The sequence below is a fragment of the Hypomesus nipponensis genome, chromosome 24 (genome assembly GCF_054491055.1).
Source record: "Hypomesus nipponensis isolate SF chromosome 24, ASM5449105v1, whole genome shotgun sequence".
Taxonomy (NCBI): Eukaryota; Metazoa; Chordata; class Actinopteri; order Osmeriformes; family Osmeridae; genus Hypomesus; species Hypomesus nipponensis.
In genome coordinates this window covers 11,631,229-11,654,038 of record NC_140384.1, presented here as the reverse complement: position 1 = coordinate 11,654,038, position 22,810 = coordinate 11,631,229, and the positions used below count along the sequence as shown (strand labels likewise).

The 22,810-nt window shown below is 48.5% G+C and overlaps 1 protein-coding gene across 1 annotated transcript in view; it reads left to right on the top strand.

The window, feature by feature from the left end:
• apba1a (amyloid beta (A4) precursor protein-binding, family A, member 1a) overlaps positions 1-22,492 on the top strand; it is a 48,099-nt gene extending 25,607 nt beyond the window's left edge. Inside the window, exons 2-13 of the mRNA XM_084690204.1 lie at positions 1,888-3,708; positions 11,581-11,682; positions 11,941-11,980; positions 12,508-12,653; positions 13,855-13,884; positions 14,862-14,948; positions 17,254-17,439; positions 18,068-18,247; positions 18,423-18,635; positions 18,719-18,838; positions 19,235-19,375; positions 19,741-22,492. Coding sequence (XP_084546330.1) covers positions 1,966-3,708; positions 11,581-11,682; positions 11,941-11,980; positions 12,508-12,653; positions 13,855-13,884; positions 14,862-14,948; positions 17,254-17,439; positions 18,068-18,247; positions 18,423-18,635; positions 18,719-18,838; positions 19,235-19,375; positions 19,741-19,812 — 3,060 coding nt within the window. The 5' untranslated portion in view covers positions 1,888-1,965 and the 3' untranslated portion in view covers positions 19,813-22,492. The remainder of the gene's footprint in view (positions 1-1,887; positions 3,709-11,580; positions 11,683-11,940; positions 11,981-12,507; positions 12,654-13,854; positions 13,885-14,861; positions 14,949-17,253; positions 17,440-18,067; positions 18,248-18,422; positions 18,636-18,718; positions 18,839-19,234; positions 19,376-19,740) is intronic.
• The last annotated feature ends 318 nt before the right edge of the window (positions 22,493-22,810 follow it).

Sequence of the window (22,810 nt, the reverse complement as noted above, 5' to 3'; positions counted from 1 at the left end):
CTGGATGGATATTATTACTGATGTTCAAAATATGGAGAGAATGACTTTCGCTGAATCTACGGTTCACAGAATCATCACTGATCTGTTAATGTGTGAATTTACATTTATTTCCATCATTGTACCATCAATCTAAATGTATATGTGACCAACTTATTGTTCCATGTATGTATGTATGTCTCATTGTATCTTTGTTTCTTTAAAAATGAAGTATAACAATTTTTAATTTAATTTAAAAAAAGAGTGACGATCTTAGGGTTATCTGATCTCCAGTCCAGTCGTCTGTGTATTGATAAGAGTGATGATCTTAGGGTTATCTGATCTCCAGTCCAGTCGTCTGTGTATTGATAAGAATGATGATCTTAGGGTTAGGGTTATCAGATCTCCAGTCCAGTCGTCTGTGTATTGATAAGAGTGATGATCTTAGGATTAGCGTTATCTGATCTCCAGTCCAGTCGTCTGTGTATTGATAAGAATGATGATCTTAGGGTTAGGGTTATCTGATCTCCAGTCCAGTCGTCTGTGTATTGATAAGAGTGATGATCTTAGGGTTAGGGTTATCTGATCTCCAGTCCAGTCGTCTGTGTATTGATAAGAGTGATGATCTTAGGGTTAGCGTTATCTGATCTCCAGTCCAGTCGTCTGTGTATTGATAAGAGTGATGATCTTAGGGTTAGGGTTATCTGATCTCCAGTCCAGTCGTCTGTGTATTGATAAGAGTGATGATCTTAGGGTTAGGGTTATCTGATCTCCAGTCCAGTCGTCTGTGTATTGATAAGAGTGATGATCTTAGGGTTAGGGTTATCTGATCTCCAGTCCAGTAAGTCTCTGGGGGGGAAGTCAGCTACTTCTCTAGCAGTAAGATGCAAAGCTGTGAGTTACATGTGTCTGATTTGACTTAACTAGTGCAGTCCCAATATACCTGCTCAACTAAACTTCATACACTGCCCGGACTGACACACACACACAGATTCTTGCCTTAATAGTTATATGGTCCTTTTTGGGGCATGATCTCAACCAAGCTGTGTGATCAATACAAGGGTTTCCTCCTCTGCTACCTCGCTGTTGGATCAGCATTTTGTTAGCATTTGAGCTGACCCACAGTGCCTAGGTAGGCTAGCTGCAGTCTTAGGTAGCCTGCAGAGCTAATGGTGTAGCTATCTCTGCTTGGTATGCTAGCTGCAGTCTTAGGTAGCCTGTAGTAGTAACAGTGTAGCTATCTCTGCTTGGTATGCTATCTGCAGTCTTAGGTAGCCTGCAGAGCTAACAGCGTAGCTATCTCTGCCTGGTATGCTAGCTGCAGTCTTAGGTAGCCTGCAGTGCTAACAGCGTAGCTATCTCTGCTTGGTATGCTAGCTGCAGTCTTAGGTAGCCTGCAGAGCTAACAGCGTAGCTATCTCTGCTTGGTATGCTAGCTGCAGTCTTAGGTAGCCTGCAGTGCTAACAGCGTAGCTATCTCTGCTTGGTATGCTAGCTGCAGTCTTAGGTAGCCTGCAGAGCTAACAGCGTAGCTATCTCTGCTTGGTATGCTAGCTGCAGTCTTAGGTAGCCTGCAGTGCTAACAGCGTAGCTATCTCTGCTTGGTATGCTAGCTGCTCCCCCAGCATGTTGCAGGTCGGTATCCTACACATGTTCTTGCCCTTTCAAACCAATTAGAATTTCAGATTTTGGGCTTCACACCCAAACCACGGTGAATCCATTCAACTGTGTCTGTTCCAGTCTTGTTTTAGAGACGAGGAAAGAAGTAGTCCAGCACTGAATTTTGGCAGTGTTGGTCAAGATATTTAGGTGGGAAATATGCAGGGTGGGGGAATTTGGATGAAAACTATTAATAAGAAACATTCTAACATGGTCTCCCTCCCCCCCTCTCCCCCTCCCTCTCCTTCCCAGAAGCCTTTGTTGTGACTAACAGTATCTCCCAGGAGGGTAGATGATGATTTCCTAGACAACATCCAATCAGAGCTAGCCATGAACCCACAGGAGGAAGAGCTTGGCCAGGAGGTGAGCGAGGGCGTGGAGGCGGACCTAGAGAGACTGCAGGCCCAACCCCCTCAACGCCGTCGCCATGACAACGGCGCCACCAACAATGGCCGTTCTCGCCAGCATTGCAACAATGCTGCAGAGAACAACAACCACCACCACGCCTCACAGCCCTCAGGACCTCGCTACAGGAGGCATGAGGGCAGAAGGGCCCCACAGCACAGGTCAGGAGAGGGGCCAGACGCGGAGCTGCACCAGGAGGCCCAGCAGCAGCCCATCCCCAGGCCTGCAGTTACACGCTACCGCAGGCAGGGGGACAGTGAGGCACGGCTGCGTGCCCAGCAGCAGAGACGCCAACAAAGGCAGCAGAGGGAGGCAGAGAGGCAGCAGAGGGAGGCAGAGAGGCAGCTGGAGATGGCGAGGCAGCAGGCCCAGCCTCAGTGCTGCGAGCAGGAGGAGGACGAGCGAGAGCGTGACGACTCGACGCTCGCCCGGTCCGCCAGCACAGAGAGCGGCTTCCACGCCCACACCGACCGCGCCGAGGGCGATGAGGAAGACGGGGTCTCCGTGGCAATGATGATGTCACAGGAAGGGCCGGAGGCGGAGGGGGACGACACGTACGGCGTGGCGCTGCGGCCCGAGGCGGAGGGATACACAGAGAGTGCTGAGGCTGAGCAGCACCACCACCAGCATCGCCAGGGAGCTCTAACCCCCTCGCCCCCCCAGCCTCCCTCGCCCCCCCAGCCCCCCTATGCCCCGCAGCCCCCCCCCCTGCCCCACCAGCCCCTGTTAGACCTCCAGAGGCCCCGGGACCAGGAAGAGGCGGAGGAGGCCTTGAACCCGGGCTACGTCTATGCCCCGCCTCTCTACCGTGCTGGGGGCGGGGCTGGGGGGCGGGGCAGTGAGAGCGAAGGGGCAGAGCCAGAGGACGAAGCGTTCGACTACTCACTGTCAGAGCAGGTGTATGAAGAGATCGGGAACACGCCCGTGGGAGCGGGGCTTGTGGGGGCGGGGCCTGGGGGGGCGGGGCCTGAAACGCTACTGCAGAAGAGGGCGGGGCTTCGGCTTCCGGAGGGTGGGAGCTACCGGCAGCGGGAGGCGGTGGGGTCACGGCTGCATCACTACGACGAGCGCTCCGACGGAGAGTCCGACAGCCCTGAGAAGGAGGCGGAGTTTGCTCCGTACCCACGGGCCGATAGCTGCGACCAGGACGAGGAAGTGGACACGGCCGTGATGGACGGCCGAGAGAGAAGCAGCTCTCAAGAAGGAGACGCCGCTGGAGGAGAACCAGATGAAGGAAGGGGAGGGAGGAGAGGAGAGGAGGAGTTTAGAGAATGGACTGAATCCAAGCACCTCAACTCCAAACTCACCCCCCCTCCCACAGATGGTGAACAGCTCCTGGTGAAGGGAGCAGGGGAGGGGGGAGCAGGGGAGGGGGGAGGAGGGGAGGGGGGAGCAGGAGAGGGGGGAGTAGGGGAGGGGGAAGAGGGAGGAGAGCCGGCCCAGGCAGGCAGCCCCCAGGAGGAACAGGGCGGGGTGAGGAACAGCACAGAGCAGCGGGATGCCATCTCTCTGGCTATCAAGGATATCAAGGAGGCCATTGAAGAGGTGAAGACCCGGACAGTCCGCTCGCCCTACACACCTGACGAGCCCAGGGAGCCAGTCTGGGTGATGAGGCAGGACCTGAGCCCCACGGCCGAGAGCGACCTCCAGCCGCCACTAGGGGGCGATGTGAGTACTGCTTACCCTCAAGCTGGGGGTGTGAGTGTGTGTGAAGGGTGTTAGCTGCGTGTGTGTGTGTGGGGGGGGTTATCTGTGTGTGTGTGTGTGGGGGGGGTTAGCTGTGTGTGTGTGTGGGGGGGTTAGCTGTGTGTGTGTGTGGGGGGGTTAGCTGTGTGTGTGTGGGGTGGGTTATCTGCGTGTGTGTGTGTGGGGGGGGTTAGCTGTGTGTGTGTGGGGTGGGGGGGGTTAGCTGTGTGTGTGTGTGGGGGGGTTAGCTGTGTGTGTGTGGGGGGGGGGTTAGCTGTGTGTGTGTGTGGGGGGGTTAGCTGTGTGTGTGTGTGGGGGGGTTAGCTGTGTGTGTGTGTGGGGGGGTTAGCTGTGTGTGTGTGGGGTGGGGGGGGTTAGCTGTGTGTGTGTGGGGGGGGTTAGCTGTGTGTGTGTGTGGGGGTGTTAGCTGTGTGTGTGTGTGTGGGGGGGGGTTAGCTGTGTGTGTGTGGGGTGGGGGGGTTAGCTGTGTGTGTGTGGGGGGGGTTAGCTGTGGGGGTGTGTGGGGGTGTTAGCTGTGTGTGTGTGGGGTGGGGGGGGTTAGCTGTGTGTGTGTGTGTGTGTGGGGGTGTTAGCTGTGTGTGTGTGTGGGGTGGGGGGGGTTAGCTGTGTGTGTGTGTGTGTGTGGGGTGGGGGGGGTTAGCTGTGTGTGTGTGTGGGGGGGTTAGCTGTGTGTGTGTGTGTGGGGGGGTTAGCTGTGTGTGTGTGTGGGGGGGGGTTAGCTGTGTGTGTGTGTGTGGGGGGGTTAGCTGTGTGTGTGTGTGGGGGGGTTAGCTGTGTGTGTGTGGGGGGGGTTAGCTGTGTGTGTGTGGGGTGGGGGGGGTTAGCTGTGTGTGTTCCTGAGTGTGTGCTCGATCACATTGTGGTGTTGTCATTGTCATTGTATTTGGTTACAAAACTGTGAAGTCTGTCACCTGTTTTGTGAGATGTTTGTGCTGGTGGGTGTTTGTGCATGTGTGTGTTCAGCTTCTGGAGTTACCTACAGCCTAAGATAGAGCCTATCTTAGCTGACCAGGAACTACACGCATTTCCTCTGGTCTTCTCCCCTTCAACACCCCGCCTGTGTTAGGGGGAGAGGTGCAGCTGTTTGGGGTTGGGGGGGTGCAGTGTTAGCGGTGGATGAGGGACCCAAGAAGTTTTTAGCTTGCTGACTTGTTCATTGTTGGTCTTAAAACAACGTTTGTCCATCTACCTCTTATTCCACTCTGTTTCGTGCTACCTCTCTCTTTTGAATCCCTTTCAAGCATTTCATGTCTCCATCTCCTCTTCATGGTCCCTCTCTTTCCTCTGAGGCACTATGTCTCTGTGGCACACGCTCAGTAGTGGCTGCCTGCCCAATGGACAAACTCTCCTCCCTCCCTTCCCCTCCTCTTCTCTCCCCTCCTACCCATGTCTCCTACCTTCTCCTCTCTTCTCCTTTCTCCTCCTCCCCTGTTCGCTCCTCTGGTGTTTCAGTAGGATGCTGGGCAGTGATTGACCTGCAGTTAGTCTGTCTTTCTCATCAGTATTCTAGCGACATGGTTGATCAGGCAAATTTAGCTCTCCTCTCTCCTCCCCTCGATCGCCCGGCTGGAGAGGATGGAAAAGATTCTCCCGAGTTTGAATTTCTCCTCCTATCTCTCGCCATGACAACCCTCAAGCCTCACACACATACTAACCCTAACCCTAACCCAACCCTCAAGCCTCACACACATACTAACCCTAACCCAACCCTCAAGCCTCACACACATACTAACCCTAACCCTAACCCAACCCTCAAGCCTCACACACATACTAACCCTAACCCTAACCCAACCCTCAAGCCTCACACACATACTAACCCTAACCCAACCCTCAAGCCTCACACACATACTAACCCTAACCCTAACCCAACCCTCAAGCCTCACACACATACTAACCCTAACCCTAACCCAACCCTCAAGCCTCACACACATACTAACCCTAACCCAACCCTCAAGCCTCACACACATACTAACCCTAACCCTAACCCAACCCTCAAGCCTCACACACATACTAACCCTAACCCTAACCCAACCCTCAAGCCTCACACACATACTAACCCTAACCCTAACCCAACCCTCAAGCCTCACACACATACTAACCCTAACCCTAACCCAACCCTCAAGCCTCACACACATACTAACCCTAACCCAACCCTCAAGCCTCACACACATACTAACCCTAACCCTAACCCTCAAGCCTCACACACATACTAACCCTAACCCAACCCTCAAGCCTCACACACATACTAACCCTAACCCTAACCCTCAAGCCTCACACACATACTAACCCTAACCCAACCCTCAAGCCTCACACACATACTAACCCTAACCCTATCTGATAAACACATTTACAGTAAGTTTACAAATCCACTAAATCTATTTAGTCTATTTCTAGTTATTTAGTCTATTTGTACCATGTTTACGATCATGTCAATCGTACCACCGAATGATGTCTTGTACACTGCAGTACAGGCATGCTCACTAACGCACAACCTCATTTGACTTTGTGTGCGTGTGTGTGCATCCATGTGTGTGCATGTCTGTGCGTGCCACCAGGCCTGTCTATGATAGAGGATCACATCCTTTATCTCCATGACCCCAGGGGCAGGGATATATACATGGGGGGAGATCCTCTGTCACGCAAGATAGATGGATGTGTGTGTGGTAAGAAACTGTGTTAGGAGGAGAGAGGGGAACAGAGAACAGGAGGGGAGAAAGGGGGGAGGGGAGAGAGGGGGGGGGAGGGGAGAGGGGGGGAGAAGAGGGGGGGGAGGGGGGGGAAGAGAAGAGGGGAAGAAAGAGGGGGGGGAGGGGAAAATAGGGGGGGGGAGAAAGTGAATAAAACAGATTGTTGTAAAGCAGCTTGTTGTAAAGGACCCAAATAACCCCTGTAGACCTCCGTAGTGGAGGGAGAGACTCCTCCCTCACAGGTCCTGACAGACCAGAGGAACATGACTCCTCCCTCACAGGTCCTGACAGACCAGAGGAACATGACTCCTCCTTCACAGGTCCTGACAGACCAGAGGAACATGGACTCATGTCTCAGACTGGTGGAATCACGTAAAAACGCAAGCACACACACACACACACATTCACACATACGGCTGCACAATTAATTGAATTTTAATCACAATCACAATTTTGGCTTCCCACGATCAAATTTGCATGATCGAGCGTTATTTAAAATGCGTCATTCCGTTCGAAGTATTATTTTTATTTATTTTTCCGAAAATATATTTACACAATGGAACCCTAAATGGAACCCAGTGCTGGAAATGGTGCCCTGTTGAAGTTTTGCTACATTTTCTTTATTGTTTTATTTATTTTTCTTAATTCTTTAAGGAGATGACACTGAATTTTGATGAATAAGAGGACCTATTTTATTTTGATGCATATATTAGCAGAAATCAAATAACAATTAATAACATGAATAATTTAATAACATACATGAGCAGGAATGTAGCAGAATATGGATGTGAAAGCAGTTATAATTAGCCTATGTGACAATAACATTTGTTTTGGTTCAAATCAACAAATAATTGTGATAATTAATCGTGATCTCATTATTGATCAAAGTAATCGTGATTATCATTTTGGCCATAATCGTGCAGCCCTATTAACACACATTCACATTCCCTCAGCTTTTCACTTCTAGCGATACTGTAGCACCGATCCTAACCCTCTAGTGATACTGTAGCACCGATCCTAACCCTCTAGTGATACTGTAGCACCGATCCTAACCCTCTAGTGATACTGTAGCCCCGATCCTAACCCTCTAGTGATACTGTAGCACCGATCCTAACCCTCTAGTGATACTGTAGCACCGATCCTAACCCTCTAGTGATACTGTAGCCCCGATCTTAACCCTCTAGTGATACTGTAGCACCGATCTTAACCCTCTAGTGATACTGTAGCCCCGATCCTAACCCTCTAGTGATACTGTAGCACCGATCCTAACCCTCTAGTGATACTGTAGCACCGATCTTAACCCTCTAGTGATACTGTAGCCCCGATCCTAACCCTCTAGTGATACTGTAGCCCCGATCCTAACCCTCTAGTGATACTGTAGCACCGATCCTAACCCTCTAGTGATACTGTAGCACCGATCTTAACCCTCTAGTGATACTGTAGCCCCGATCCTAACCCTCTAGTGATACTGTAGCACCGATCCTAACCCTCTAGTGATACTGTAGCACCGATCTTAACCCTCTAGTGATACTGTAGCCCCGATCCTAACCCTCTAGTGATACTGTAGCCCCGATCCTAACCCTCTAGTGATACTGTAGCACCGATCTTAACCCTCTAGTGATACTGTAGCACCGATCCTAACCCTCTAGTGATACTGTAGCACCGATCCTAACCCTCTAGTGATACTGTAGCACCGATCTTAACCCTCTAGTGATACTGTAGCCCCGATCCTAACCCTCTAGTGATACTGTAGCCCTGATCCTAACCCTCTAGTGATACTGTAGCCCCGATCCTAACCCTCTAGTGATACTGTAGCCCCGATCCTAACCCTCTAGTGATACTGTAGCCCCGATCCTAACCCTCTAGTGATACTGTAGCACCGATCCTAACCCTCTAGTGATACTGTAGCCCCGATCTTAACCCTCTAGTGATACTGTAGCCCCGATCCTTACCCTCTAGTGATACTGTAGCCCCGATCCTAACCCTCTAGTGATACTGTAGCCCCGATCCTAACCCTCTAGTGATACTGTAGCCCCGATCCTAACCCTCTAGTGATACTGTAGCCCCGATCCTAACCCTCTAGTGATACTGTAGCCCCGATCCTAACCCTCTAGTGATACTGTAGCCCTGATCCTAACCCTCTAGTGATACTGTAGCCCTGATCCTAACCCTATAGCATGTCTCCTCTGGTCTAACTAGAGGAACTAATCTCTGCTTGGTTGTGTGTTCAAGGGAATGAGAAACAGCAGAAAAAATATATATGAATGTGAAATGAATTGAAATGGAATCATGACTTGAAAGTTGTCAGAGAATATCATTATACTGGGCTGGTTTTCTCCTGGGAACAGAGATAAGAGTAGGATTAAAACTCCTACACAAACAAGCCAAAGTTATTAAAATTTGAATATATTCATGCAGAGATACTTGCACACTCACCTCTGTGTTAAATGTTATTTCTTCCCTAGGACAATTTATTTAGTGTGTGCAGGAGAGGGAGTGAGGGAGGTGAAGGAACATGGAGGGAGAGAGAGAAGGGAAGGGAGGAGGAGAGATGGATAGAGAGACAGACATGATGATGAAGGGTAAATAATTCAACAAGGCTCCAATAACATTGGAAGAGAGAGGCCGTTTCCCTGAGTGCACATCCACACGCACGAACACACATCCACACGCACCCACACACACACACACATCGACACACACACACATCGACACACACACACACAGGCCATACGCACACACTCCTCAAATTCAACAGGACCAAAACACAGCTTTCTTATGCTACACTGTATGTGTGTATTGACCATAGCTTCCCATATGGTATTTAGTAGGTAATGGAGAACTCTGACTACAGCACACACACACACACCTGCTCGATGATTCCATTGTGAATTCTGATACCTTCTTGTGTCACATGAGTAGATTGCTATGCAGTCAAACCCCAACCAACCTGGCCACATATCGAGCACAGCCTGACGAGCTGCGGGCCGCTAGTTGGTTGAGGGGGTATAGTTGGGGTGTGTGTGTCCGTGCATGTGAATGATAGCACCTTGGCTAGGGTTAGGGTGTGTGTGTGTGTAGACTAGTGAGCATCTCAGTTTAGGAACTCAACAACTTCACCATGGAGAATTTCTGGATGTTCCAGATTGACCACTCTGATCACGATGACAAAGATGACCTTCTACCTAGAAACGAGGTTTGATCATGCCTGACTTTGTTCTTTTGTGTAGATTGAGAAAAATTATCAGGAGATTTTCTGTCTCTTGTTTTGTGCACAGATTGGCAAAAGGCAACATTATACAGAGAAATTAGGACTATTCAAATGTCATCTTTCCTGAAGATTATATTTTGAGCAAAGTTGTCAATCTTTACCCCTATACTTTTTAAAATGTACGTGTTGGTATATTATTATTTATTAATCCAGGGTTGCCAGGTTTACTGTGGTTTAGCTGTATCACATCAAGCTGGGTTGCCAGGTTTGCACCCTTGATCGTATTACTGCAATAGAGTGCATTAGCATAAAGAGCATTAAGTGGCATAAACGGATTACGTGCTATTGAATGGGCTAAAGTCGCTTGGTGAACTATGCTAAACCTTCTGACACATAGCTAATCATACTGAAGACTATGCTAGCTGCTTTGACAAGGCTAATACTGTAGACTATATTAGCTAATGTGCTTAAATATCTAACTGTTAAAGCTGCAATAGTCCAAATAAAATGAATACATATGAGAAACGGCAAAACCCTCGTTTGAACTTCCGTTTTCTTTCCTCCAGCTGGAGTTTGATTGACAGCAGTTCAACACAATAAGACAAGGAGAGTCAACCCTAAACCTAACCATTCTCAATTTCTCTCTGAAGGTGATTGGGTCAAAGAAAGATTGCTGGAACATAATTGGCTGGAAAGTCGCGAGTCGCTCAAATGATAACTGTCCGTTCCACTGGCACTGAACTGTCCGTGTTGCTAAACAACTCAGAGGGCCTCGTTCGCGTATACAACATCTGTAAGACAAGGGGGTATCTTACCGAGTGTACCTTAAAGGGAAGGTCCTGGTTAGTGTACCATAAAGGGAAGGTCCTGGTTAGTGTACCTTAAAGGGAAGGTCCTGGTTAGTGTACCATAAAGCGAAGGTCCTGGTTAGTGTACCATAAAGCGAAGGTCCTGGTTAGTGTACCATAAAGGGAAGGTCCTGGTTAGTGTACCATAAAGCGAAGGTCCTGGTTAGTGTACCATAAAGGGAAGGTCCTGGTTAGTGTACCATAAAGCGAAGGTCCTGGTTAGTGTACCATAAAGGGAAGGTCCTGGTTAGTGTACCATAAAGGGAAGGTCCTGGTTAGTGTACCTTAAAGGGAAGGTCCTGGTTAGTGTACCATAAAGGGAAGGTCCTGGTTAGTGTACCTTAAAGGGAAGGTCCTGGTTAGTTTACCTTAAAGGGGAGGTCCTGGTTAGTGTGTAGCTCAACTTCCAGGTCATTGATTTGTGCTTGTTCACTCGCTCGTGTGTGTGCTGGTTTGTAACAGAGCACTCAATAAAACATCCATCTGGATACTGATGCATCACTTTCATACAGATTTAGTTGGCCATGACATCATGTCCTCCACACCTACACGTACACACACACACTGCTCATCTTACACCAGCAGGTATGCTAGCAGGTTTGGTGTCCAGTTGCCTAGCAATGCCTTGTGTCTCCAACTCTAAGATTCCCTCTGAATTCCATATCGCACTGACATATAATAATAATATGATTCACAGAACCAGTCAAATATATTTGATAATTGTGTACTGCCTTGCATCACTGATGTAAATAATGACACATCCAGCCCCTCCCTGTTCCACGCTGTACCTATCAGAGCGTGCTTCTCTGCACGACACTTTCTGCTCTGGAGCATCCCAGCGTCTCTGTCGATACCTGGCCAGAGGTGATGTGTTAGAACTGTATATTGCCTAGCGACCCTGTCTCCCTAGCGATTGTTGTGAAGGTGTTTGGGCCGTGTGATTAAAACTGTTCAGAACAGCAGCGTGGTTGTGGGCAGCAGCTTGGTGTTTAACATGTTTACTGGTGTTACTTGTTCTGCTCTTTTCACGCTCCCCCTCCCTCTCTCTCCCTCCCCCTCTTCCTTCCTCTCTGTCCCCCCCCTGCAGTCCCCGGTCTCGGACACGCCCTCCCCCCAGGGGGCGGAGTCATCCAGCAAGCACCTGCTACAAGAGGACAGCTTCGAGACTCTGCCCACCTCCAACAAGGAAGTAGGTGAACCATGAAGCACCAGTTCAGTAACCAGTTCAGTAATGCAGCAGAGCAATCTGCAGTTCAGGAGAGTTTGACCATTAAAACATTGTGTTTGAAAGATAAAAAAGATCATAGTAAACAAATCCAACTACCAGATAGTGATGTGCTGACTATCCAGTGGAACCCTAACCCTGTAGAGGGCGTCCTCTGAACGACACAGCTGTGGCCTCAGATATGAGTGTGTGTTGTGTTGATAACGGCCTCTCTCCTCACAGTCCAGGAAAAGTTTGGCCGCCTTCCCAACATACGTGGAAGGTAAGAGTGCCTCCTCTGCCTCGTCCTCCTTTTTCTGCCTCACTGCCTCGTCCTCCTTTTTCTACTTCACTGCCTCAATCTCACTGCCTCTGCCTCATTGCCTATATCTCACTGCCTCTGCCTCTTTGTCTCTGCCTCTCTCTCACTGCCTCTGCCTCACTGCCTCTCTCTCACTGCCTCTCTCTCACTGCCTCTGCCTCACTGCCTCTCTCTCACTGCCTCTGCCTCTTTGTCTCTGCTTCACTGCCTCCATCTCACTGCCTCTAGATCTCATTGCCTTTGTCCTCAAGGGTTAGTCCCCAGGAACTTGGTCCCCAGCCCCCTCTGCACACACACATATTTCACCTCTCCCATCTCCCTTACACACTACAACACCCCCTTTCCTTATTGGTCTATATATATATCTATATATATATAGATATATATATAAAAATATCCTAACACTAACACTCACACCCATTAATTGCCCTCAGCTATCAGAATATAAATCCTCCCTCTCCCTCTCTTCCCCTCCTCCTCCCCTACAGTGCCAGGACCATGTGACCCAGAGGACTTGATTGACGGCATCATCTTTGCTGCCAACTACCTGGGCTCCACCCAGCTGCTGTCTGACAAGACCCCCTCCAAGAACGTCCGCATGATGCAGGCTCAGGAGGCTGTCAGCCGTATCAAGGTGAGGAGGAGGGAGGGGGGTGAGGGAGGAGGAGGTGAGTGAGGGAGGGAGGGAGGGGGGGATGAGGGAGCGAGTGAGGGAGGAGGGGGTGAGGGAGAAGGGAGGGGGTGAGGGAGGAGGGACGGGGGAGGGAGGAGGGAGGAAGGGGGGGTGAGGGAGGAAGGAGGGAGGGAGGAGGTGGGATGGAGGAAGGAAGCCTCGAGCCCCCTTCTGGCCCCCTTCAGCCCCCCCCAGCCCCAGCTCATAGTGACACAGCATTTTCCAGCATGTCTGGCAGGAGGAGAGCGCTCTCAGTAGTGGATGAGCAGGGGGGAAGGATGCTAGCATGTGGAAGGTTTGGAACTGGGCCATGGGTTCTCACACTCTGGACAAGAAGTCTCTAAAGGTGGACTTGCTCAGTCTCTAAAGGTGGGCTTGCTCAGTCTTTAAAGGTGGACTTGCTCAGTCTCTAAAGGTGGGCTTCCTCAGTCTCTAAAGGTGGGCTTGCTCAGTCTCTAAAGGTGGGCTTGCTCAGTCTCTAAAGGTGGGCTTGCTCCATCTGCTAGCTCCAGCTGCAGGCTGGCTTGCTATCTCACTGAACCGTCTCATCACTTAATGCACACAAAGAACCATCACCAAGAACAGAATCTCAGTCATAAAGAAAGACAACTTTGTGTTTAATATGTTGCCTATGGACACAATTACATCGTTTATGAGGTGTGAAATTACAGGAAAGATCAATTGAAAAGATAATTCTAGAAAAGTGCAGGATTCTGTGGTAACATTCACAAGACTTCTGAAGATATAGAGGCCTCCCACAATTTTTATTGAACTCATTACATTCTCGTAGGACTGTTTAATGACCCCCTGGTCCATGTTATGACCAAGCATTGTTAAAATGTAATTAGAACAAAGACTGTAAGTTTATGGTAATAAGTCTTGTGAGGCTTGAAGGGTGCAGGAGAGCCACCTGCTGGACACAGAGGGTACTGACTCTGTGAGACTGCAGAATGCAGGTGAGGGTGAAAACGTGGATGTGTCAGTAAATACTGCTACAAATAACCCTGTGAACACCTCAGAGCTGCAGTGTACTGAAGCGCGCACACACACACACACACTTACATACATACATACACACCCTTACACACACACACACACACACACACCCACACACACACATACACCCTGTCTTACCTATAACCCACGCTCCTGTGTGTTCCAGAGCGCCCAGAAACCCCAGAGCAAGAAGAAGGTGCAGTATATACCCCACTCTCCCTGTGTGTGTGTGTGTGTGTGTGTGTGTGTAACTACCCCACTCTCCCTGTGTGTGTGTGTGTGTGTGTGTAACTACCCCACTCTCCCTGTGTGTGTGTGTGTGTGTGTGTGTGTGTGTGTGTGTGTGTAACTACCTCACTCTCCCTGTGTGTGTGTGTCCTCTCTCTGCTACACCCATGAAACACAGCCCTCTCTCTCTGCTACACACATGAAACACAGCCCTCTCTCTCTGCTACACACATGAAACACAGCCCTCTCTCTCTCTCTGCTACACACATGAAACACAGCCCTCTCTCTCTCTGCTACACACATGAAACACAGCCCTCTCTCTCTCTGCTACACACATGAAACACAGCCCTCTCTCTTTCTGCTACACACATGAAACACAGCCCTCTCTCTCTCTGCTACACACATGAAACACAGCCCTCTCTCTTTTGCTACACACATGAAACACAGCCCTCTCTCTCTCTGCTACACACATGAAACACAGCCCTCTCTCTCTGCTACACACATGAAACACAGCCCTCTCTCTCTCTTGCTACACACATGAAACACAGCCCTCTCTCTCTTGCTACACACATGAAACACAGCCCTCTCTCTGCTACACCCATGAAACACAGCCCTCTCTCTCTGCTACACACATGAAACACAGCCCTCTCTATCTGCTACACACATGAAACACAGCCCTCTCTCTCTGCTACACACGAGACACAGCCCTCTCTCTCTTGCTACACACATGAAACACAGCCCTCTCTCTACCAGTGTGCGTCTAGCTGCACTTTAACTGTTCTAATTGTCCAATCAGGAACCAAAGAACACAATTGGTGCATGATTACACTTCAACACAATAACTATTAACATGTGACAGTGTAAATGTACACACAAATCACTATTTACTCATGACGTGTACATGTGGCTGTGTGTGTGTGTGTGTGTGTGTGTGAGAGAGAGCAGGCTACAGAAGGAGAGTTGCAGCCCATGACAGAGGTGGACCTGTTTATCTCCACTCAGAGGATCAAGGTGCTGAACGCCGACTCCCAGGTACCCTCACCCTGACCCCTCACCCTCACCCTGACCCCTCACCCTCACCCTGACCCCTCACCCTAACCCTGACCCCTCACCCTGACCCTGACCCCTCACCCTGACCCTCACCCTCACCCCAGTCCTCGATGGTTGCCATTTTGTGAAAGTAAGCACAATTTTCACGGAAACCATTTTAAGGCTCATTACGCTAACCACACATATTTGTGCTATTTGTTTTTGTCTCAGTTTGTCGATCTATTTCTCTCTATCACACACACAAACACACATTCTCCCTCATCATCATTTAAGTAATCCACAAGGCTATCTTACTTAAAAGCTGTGCTTTCATTGGTCCACAGTGAGGCTGGAAGGTCCTGACCCTGTCAGCTCATACACAGTGGTGTTTTTATATGTAAAACATTGGTGTGGAACAAACCATTTCATAATATCGGATACATACCAGTAAAGCTATAAAACTCCCTCTTGCTACTGATGAGTTTATTAACACATCAACAAACAGCGTGGCTCCACACAACCCTTAACGACAGAGCGGCTTGCTTCTACCAGGGGTTGTACACTAACTGGAGAGACCTTCTTGTGTAATTGCTCTCCTTCTCTCACACACACACACATGTAAAGTTACCACTGTCACATTTACAAACCTAAATTAGGAATGCAACCAGACTCAGAATCAAAGTGCCTACAGGGCCATACCCGAACAGCAATGAGCTCAACACCACTGAAGGACACAACGTAGCGGAAATACAACTTTTTAGGGATACAGATCCATTCTATGACAACAACCTTAATAGATAAGCATGGACACACTTGTGGACACACTTGAGTGTTGACACTCATCACCATCTAGATCTATTGATCCAGCACAAAAATATGACCAATGCACGGACCAGCACCACAAAGGCAGGATGATAAAATATGCTTTCACTCACCAAGGCTGAGGGCTCACAGGTGGCACTGTGGTTCTTCCTACATGTTCCTAATACATGTTATGATACGGCTGAGAACATACCTGTGTTCCTCCACCTGTTTGTTATGCTGCTCAATGGAGCCTGCATGCACTGGCAACTTGGGCTGCTTTTTACCCTTCCAAGTAAGCCCAATTTTACAGCATTGTCCAGAGGACTCCTGCAGCTCTCATGCTTTGCAATCCTCTCAGAAAGATGTTTCAAATCTTTGTAACCCGTCTTTGACCAAGTACCATCTCCACCAAACAGCATACATGGAAAACCTTGTGCCTTGTTTTGTATGGTAACTGTTAACCAGTTTTTCAGTTTTTCTTCTGAACCACTCCACGTTAAACCCGCGGTTACTTTTACCCCGCAGTTTGAGTGATGACAAATTCCCGTGGCAGATGGGCACCAAGTCGCTTTACTTCAAGTTTCTCCTCCAAGTTAAGGGTTTCAAACCGGTGCTCGAGCATGAAATCCACTTTATTCATTTTCTCAAGTTATCTGATGTTTGTGAAGCTAACAAGCTAGTTAAGACAATCTACCCTCCTCGCTCTTGTTGCCACCTAATGTTGGAGCCAGACAGGCAGACAATCAGGTCTGAAATATGAAATTACACTGAAGTGGGGCTACGGACTACCGGCTGCCAGCCCCACTTGGCATCAAATCGCGTGATCTCCCGATATTGGTCGCATTAACATTCTGAGCATGCGTATTAATACTTTTACACGTACAATGTACATTGCATTGTGAGAGTGGGGCCAGCGTAGACGTATGTCTATGGGGGCTAGCCCCACATTCACGCTTAGCCTATGGCCTACTACTGCGAACTCGAATCGGCAGAACGCAGTCCTGAAGCAGCAAGGCAGGGACCAATGAACATGAAATAAAATCCTAACACAAATGATATGCAATTTACGAAGATGTCATATTCAAAGATAATAAATTATAGGAAGTAATCTTCGAGATATAACAACAGACATCCCAACCTGCAGAGACTCATTTCCGGGAGGTCCCCCCCCCCCCCAACCCAACCCTAACCCCCCCCCCCCCCCCCAACCCAACCCTAACCCCCCCCCCCCCCCCCCCCAATCAGACGCATTCAGGACGCGCGATATGCACCTGTTTCGACCATAAATGACCATTTCACAGTCTCGCGCTCGCTCTAAATACAAAAAATACGAATTCCCGGAGATTGTATAGCATTTGCGGGCGTCCGGACCCGCTAAAGATACCATAATTTAGTTGCAATTCTGGGCAGGCTGTGCCCCACCTGCCCATTATGACCAGTCGCCACTGCTAATATATATATATATATATATATATATATATATATAATATAAATGTCTGTGCAGGACATCATGATGGACCACCCCCTCAGGACCATCTCCTACATCGCTGACATCGGCAACATCGTGGTTCTGATGGCCCGCCGCCGCATGCCCCGTCCCGACGGCCCTGATAGCGCCGAGGAGGCGGAGCCAGCGCAGGAGGAAAAACGGCAGTACAAGATGATCTGCCACGTGTTCGAGTCTGAGGACGTGGGTCTATTGACTGTTACCGCCCTCTCCCTCTCCCTCTCCCTCTCCCTCTCCCTCTCCCTCTCCCTCGCTCTCGCGCTCGCTCTCTGTCTCTCTCTCTCTCTCTCTCTCTCTCTCTCTCTCTCTCTCTCAAACGTGATAACTGGGAGGGAACGACTGTGTCCTTATTGGGTTTAATGAAGCATCATAAATGTAATCATATCTATGACTCCACCAATCTACCCCGCTGTCCCAGAATGAACTGCACTTATCACAGCAGCTAGATCTCCTGGTTTGTCTGAACTGGTAGACTTCTCGCACACACACACACACTCGCACAAACGCAGCAGCAGTGTGGGTGTGATTGATCACAGTGTGAATGACCTTTGCTGAGGTCTCTGTGCACCAGTGGAGATGGGCATGCAGGCCCTTCCTTCCTTCTGAGGTCACCTGGAACACATCGTGACCACAGGAGTCAAGACGAGCTGCTCCAACTCTCTTTTTTAAAGAAACATTATGTTAATAAATGTTGATTCTTCCTAGATATTTCTTATTACTGCCTTCTGTAGTCATTGAAAAACAGTTTTTGTTTAGGTGGGTCTTCATATTGTTTTTGACTGTACTCTGTGTGTATACCTCCCCTCACTAGGCTCAGCTCATAGCTCAGTCCATCGGCCAGGCATTCAGTGTAGCCTACCAGGAGTTCCTGAGAGCCAATGGGATCAACCCTGAGGACCTGAGCCAGAAGGAGTACAGTGACCTGCTCAACACCCAGGACATGTACAACGATGACCTGGTCCACTTCTCCAAATCTGAGAACTGCAAAGATGTTAGTGTGGGACCAGAACCTCACACCTGTCCTGTCACACCTGTCCTGTCACACCTGTCCTGTCAGTCCTGTCCTATCACACGACAGGCCTTGGGAAACACATCCTATTCATGAACTAATCACGCTTCAAACTCCTCCCTCTCCTTTCCTCCCTCTCTTCTTTGCTTTCTCACAGGTGTACATAGAGAAGGCCAAGGGAGAGATTCTGGGCGTTGTGATCGTGGAGAGTGGTTGGGGCTCCATCTTGCCCACTGTCATCATTGCCAACATGATGCATGCTGGGCCAGCAGAAAAGTCCGGCCGTCTGAACATCGGGGACCAGATTATGTCCATCAATGGGACCAGCTTGGTGGGTCTCCCCCTCAGCACCTGTCAGAGCATCATCAAGGTAACAGCCCCCTCTCTGGCTTTCTCTCTTGATCTCTCTCTGTTCTCTACTGATAACAGTGAGTGCTGTGCTGTGGTCCGCAGGGTCTGAAGAATCAGGCTCGTATCCAGCTTAACATCGTCCGCTGTCCCCCGGTGACCACGGTCCTCATCCGCCGCCCAGACCTCCGCTACCAGCTGGGCTTCAGCGTGCAGAACGGCATTGTGGGTACCCAGGGCGAGGGCTTAGACGAGCCAGTCAGACAGAATCAAACCTGTCAGCTTTGACATGGCCGTCTGTTGACACCTTGTCAGCACTTTACCAAGTTTCAGATGCAAAGCGTTGTGTGTCATTTTTGGAAGTTGTCCTAATTAAGATGAGGCTGTGGAGTCATTGCATATGGACGTTCTCTATTAAATGTATGTAGACTAACTTCTGTTGGACACTGAGAAGGAATATACATCATAGTCATTTAGCAGACGCTCATATAGCAGTACTTGAGCCGTAGTTTTAAATGACTGAGGTTGTAGTTGAACAGGCTAGCCATCTGTAAGAGCGAGTCTGTTATTCCACACTGATACTCTGAAAACATTTACATCCCCGCCTCCCCCCTCCTCCAGATCTGCAGCCTTATGAGGGGGGGCATTGCCGAGAGGGGCGGAGTCAGGGTGGGCCACCGCATCATTGAGATAAACAGCCAGAGTGTGGTAGCCACGCCCCACGAGAAGATCGTCCACATCCTGTCGAATGCCGTGGGAGAGGTGAGAGGTCGAGGGTCACTAGGTTGATGGGGGGGGGACGACGACGACAAGAATGACCCTCGGTTACAGATTATTAGCTCTTAATTTTCTTTCTCTCTCCCCCCATCCCCATCCATTTCCCTGCTCTCTCCGTGCTCTCTCTCCCTGCTCTCTCTCTCTCCCTGCTCTCTCTCTCTCCCTGCTCTCTCTCTCCCTGCTCTCTCTCCCTGCTCTCTCTCTCCCCGCTCTCTCTCCCTGCTCTCTCCGTGCTCTCTCTCCCTGCTCTCTCTCTCCCTGCTCTCTCTCTCCCTGCTCTCTCTCTCTCCCTGCTCTCTCTCTCTCTCTCTCCCTGCTCTCTCTCTCTCTCTCTCTCTCTCTCTCGTCAGATACACATGAAGACGATGCCAGCAGCCATGTACAGGCTGCTGACTGCCCAGGAGCAGCCAGTTTACATCTGAATGACTTAACCCTCACATTTCAACTTAGAGTCCTTGTAAAAACCCTCCCACAGCCCCTCCCCCTGACATGCCCCCCCTCTTCCAGCTTACTATTGGAGACTGGCGCTTCTCAAGCCTTACAAGTTAGCTAACCCTAACCCTAACCCTGGCCCTATCCCTCATGGCTGTCCACCTGTTTTGTACTATCCAAAGATTGTGTTTTTTTGTAGTGGAGAGTTTGGCTGCATCCCCTATACATCACTGGGCTGGACATTTCTGTCTCTCTACCTCTGTTTCCTCCCCACATCCAGAAGAGAGAGTGAGAGTGAAACTGAGTGTCCTGTGCTCCTCACTACATTCCACCTCTTTAATTCCTTTTACGACACTCGGAGCCGCTGACGAAAGACAATCCTGAACTCTGGAGAGTCTGTCGGAAAAGACAGAGAACCTTCTGTCTGTCGGAAAAGACAGAGAACCTTCTAACTGTCTGTCGGAAAAGACAGAGAACCTTCTGTCTGTTCTTCCTGAACTCTGGAGAGTCTGTCGGAATAGACCTTCTAACTGTCTGTTCTTCCGTCACATTTTGGTCGGCCTGCTTCTGGCCGGTCCAACAAGCTTTTCTTCATTTCTCATCCGTCTGCCAGGCCAGATCAACCCTAACCCATCCGTCTTCTGGAAGTCCAGAACATTCCGCTACGCAAACCAAATGTCTCACAACCTTCCTCTGAGCTCTGTCTTCCCAGAGAAGCGTCTTTTCAAGGAAAAACATCTAATCAGATCTTCTATGTCTTCACTTTAACCTGGAAACACGTTATCCTGGAAGACAGGCCCTGGTCCCCTGTTAATTTAAGTCACAGAATTCAGGCTTGGGCTCAGGCTGCTGTGTACATTTGGAATGGCTTTGTGTCTTTGTGTAACAATACAAAATGTTGCCTAATTGTTTTCACTTGAACGCTGCTGGAGGTTGCGCAGGATGCTCAGCACCTTGCTAGAAGCTTGAATAGTTGCAAAGAGAGAAGTACATTTTGGATGAACAGAAAACTCCAAAATCACAAAACAGGTCTTCGTCTCTGATCAGGAAGGTGTATGTATAAAGGTTAATTTAGCTACCACCTCTGAAGTGCAATGTCAATGTTTTACAGTATTTTATATTTTCAATGTAGAAATCAGATATTTATTTAATATAGAATAACTTTGGTTTTAAAGATTTCATTCAAATTTGATTATTTATGCCAGAGAACTGCTAAATCTGTGCACAATTCAAACACATTTTCTATACTTGAAGGATGGAGAAACTTTATGTATTCATTAAACTGTATTATTTTGCAACTGTGATGGACTGATGGTCCTGAGGCATATCAACTCTGAGGTCCCTCACGGTCCTGACATAGGAACCGTGAAGTATGTTTGTCGTTCTAGAAGACTAGACTTCCCTTATTGCAGATCTAGAACTGAATCCGCTGATGTCACCCTGCTATGAATAGATTGCAGTCTTGTGAGTGCATGTAACTAAATCTGCTTGACTTAGAAGAGCCTGGAAACTTCCTGTGGATGATGTTGGGTACTTACATCCTTCTTGTTACTGCCTTGTATAGACCACTCATCCAGGAAGTGATGATTTCCACTGTTTTGATGGTTGGCTAGTACCCCTAAATGTTGGTTAAAGTCAGAGGATTGCCATACCCGTAAGAATATATATTCCTCAATTTAACAGATGTGAAATTGTAATATTGTACCATACATGTGGTTTTACAATTTGAACTGAGATTGATGCATAGGAAATAGATGGACAGGTCACATGACCTACTGACCACTCTAGTGTTCAGTTGCTGTAGAATCTTTGGAACCTTCTTCCAAGGATTGTGTGAAATTATAAACAATGCAATTCATCCCTAACTGCTGCTGTGCTGGGAGACATGAAAGTAACTTCCTGCTGTAAATGTCATATAGGCTGCCTGCTTTGTCACTAAAATGACTACTTCCTGGAAGCTTCCGCTTTAAGGTATGTATACAACCTTTGACCTTGACCACCTAGCTCACATCCTGTTTACTCATGTCACTTCCTACTTCAGAAATTCCTCCAGACCGTGTTTACAAAAATATTGGCTTCAGAGTAGAGTCTTCTGGAAGGCTGAGGAGGCACTTGTTACTTCGCTGCATCTTCATGTCTGTGGTTGCTACAGTTACACTGCCACAAGGTGAACATGTTAGCCCCTTCCTCTTCCCACCTGTGTGACTCAACATCTGATTGTCCAAATCATAAATCATATCCCAGAATCTCATTTTGGCCTTATTACCATTACTGTACTTTTTATTCGCTTAGTGACGTAGAACATATTACCTTCTAGCATTGTTCTGGGGTTAATGGAGGTGCAGCAGTGTCCTCCCTGCTTCTAGTGTGTGTGGCGTGACCACCTTTACTCCACGTTAAATACCAAAACCAGCTGGAAACATTATAGACATAAATATATATGATATATATATAGGTATATACTTCTAATGGCTTTTGTGTGTTGAGTTTGGATTGACCATTTAAGCAAAATGAAATAATGTGAAAAATTCAGACTAGGCAAGATCCCTCAAAGCGATTCTGAATTAACTTAGGCAACCATGTTGACTGTGTAGAAAGATGTAAGCTGTACAGACATAGTACTGGAGTCTTTGGCAGGAAGTCTGACGTATAACTTCTTAGTACTGGTTGGGATCATCAAGGACTCTGACCACATGCGACTGGGAAGATGACTAAGTAGCGTTTTTAAAAGCACTTGTTTTGAATGTAATTAATCTTAACAAATTGTTTGTTGATGTGTCTAATGAAGATGAAACAAGAAAAAGACCCTTTCTGTACAGCAATGGAGATGTTCATTTATTTGCTAACTTTTTTTCTGTGACGTTACAACTATTGAGCTACATTGCTGTCAGCACAGGATCGTTTGTAACAGTATTTACAACAATAAACTACTCGCAGAAGGATGTTGCTGCCTGATTGTTAAAAATATATTTTTGGGGTTGAACACTT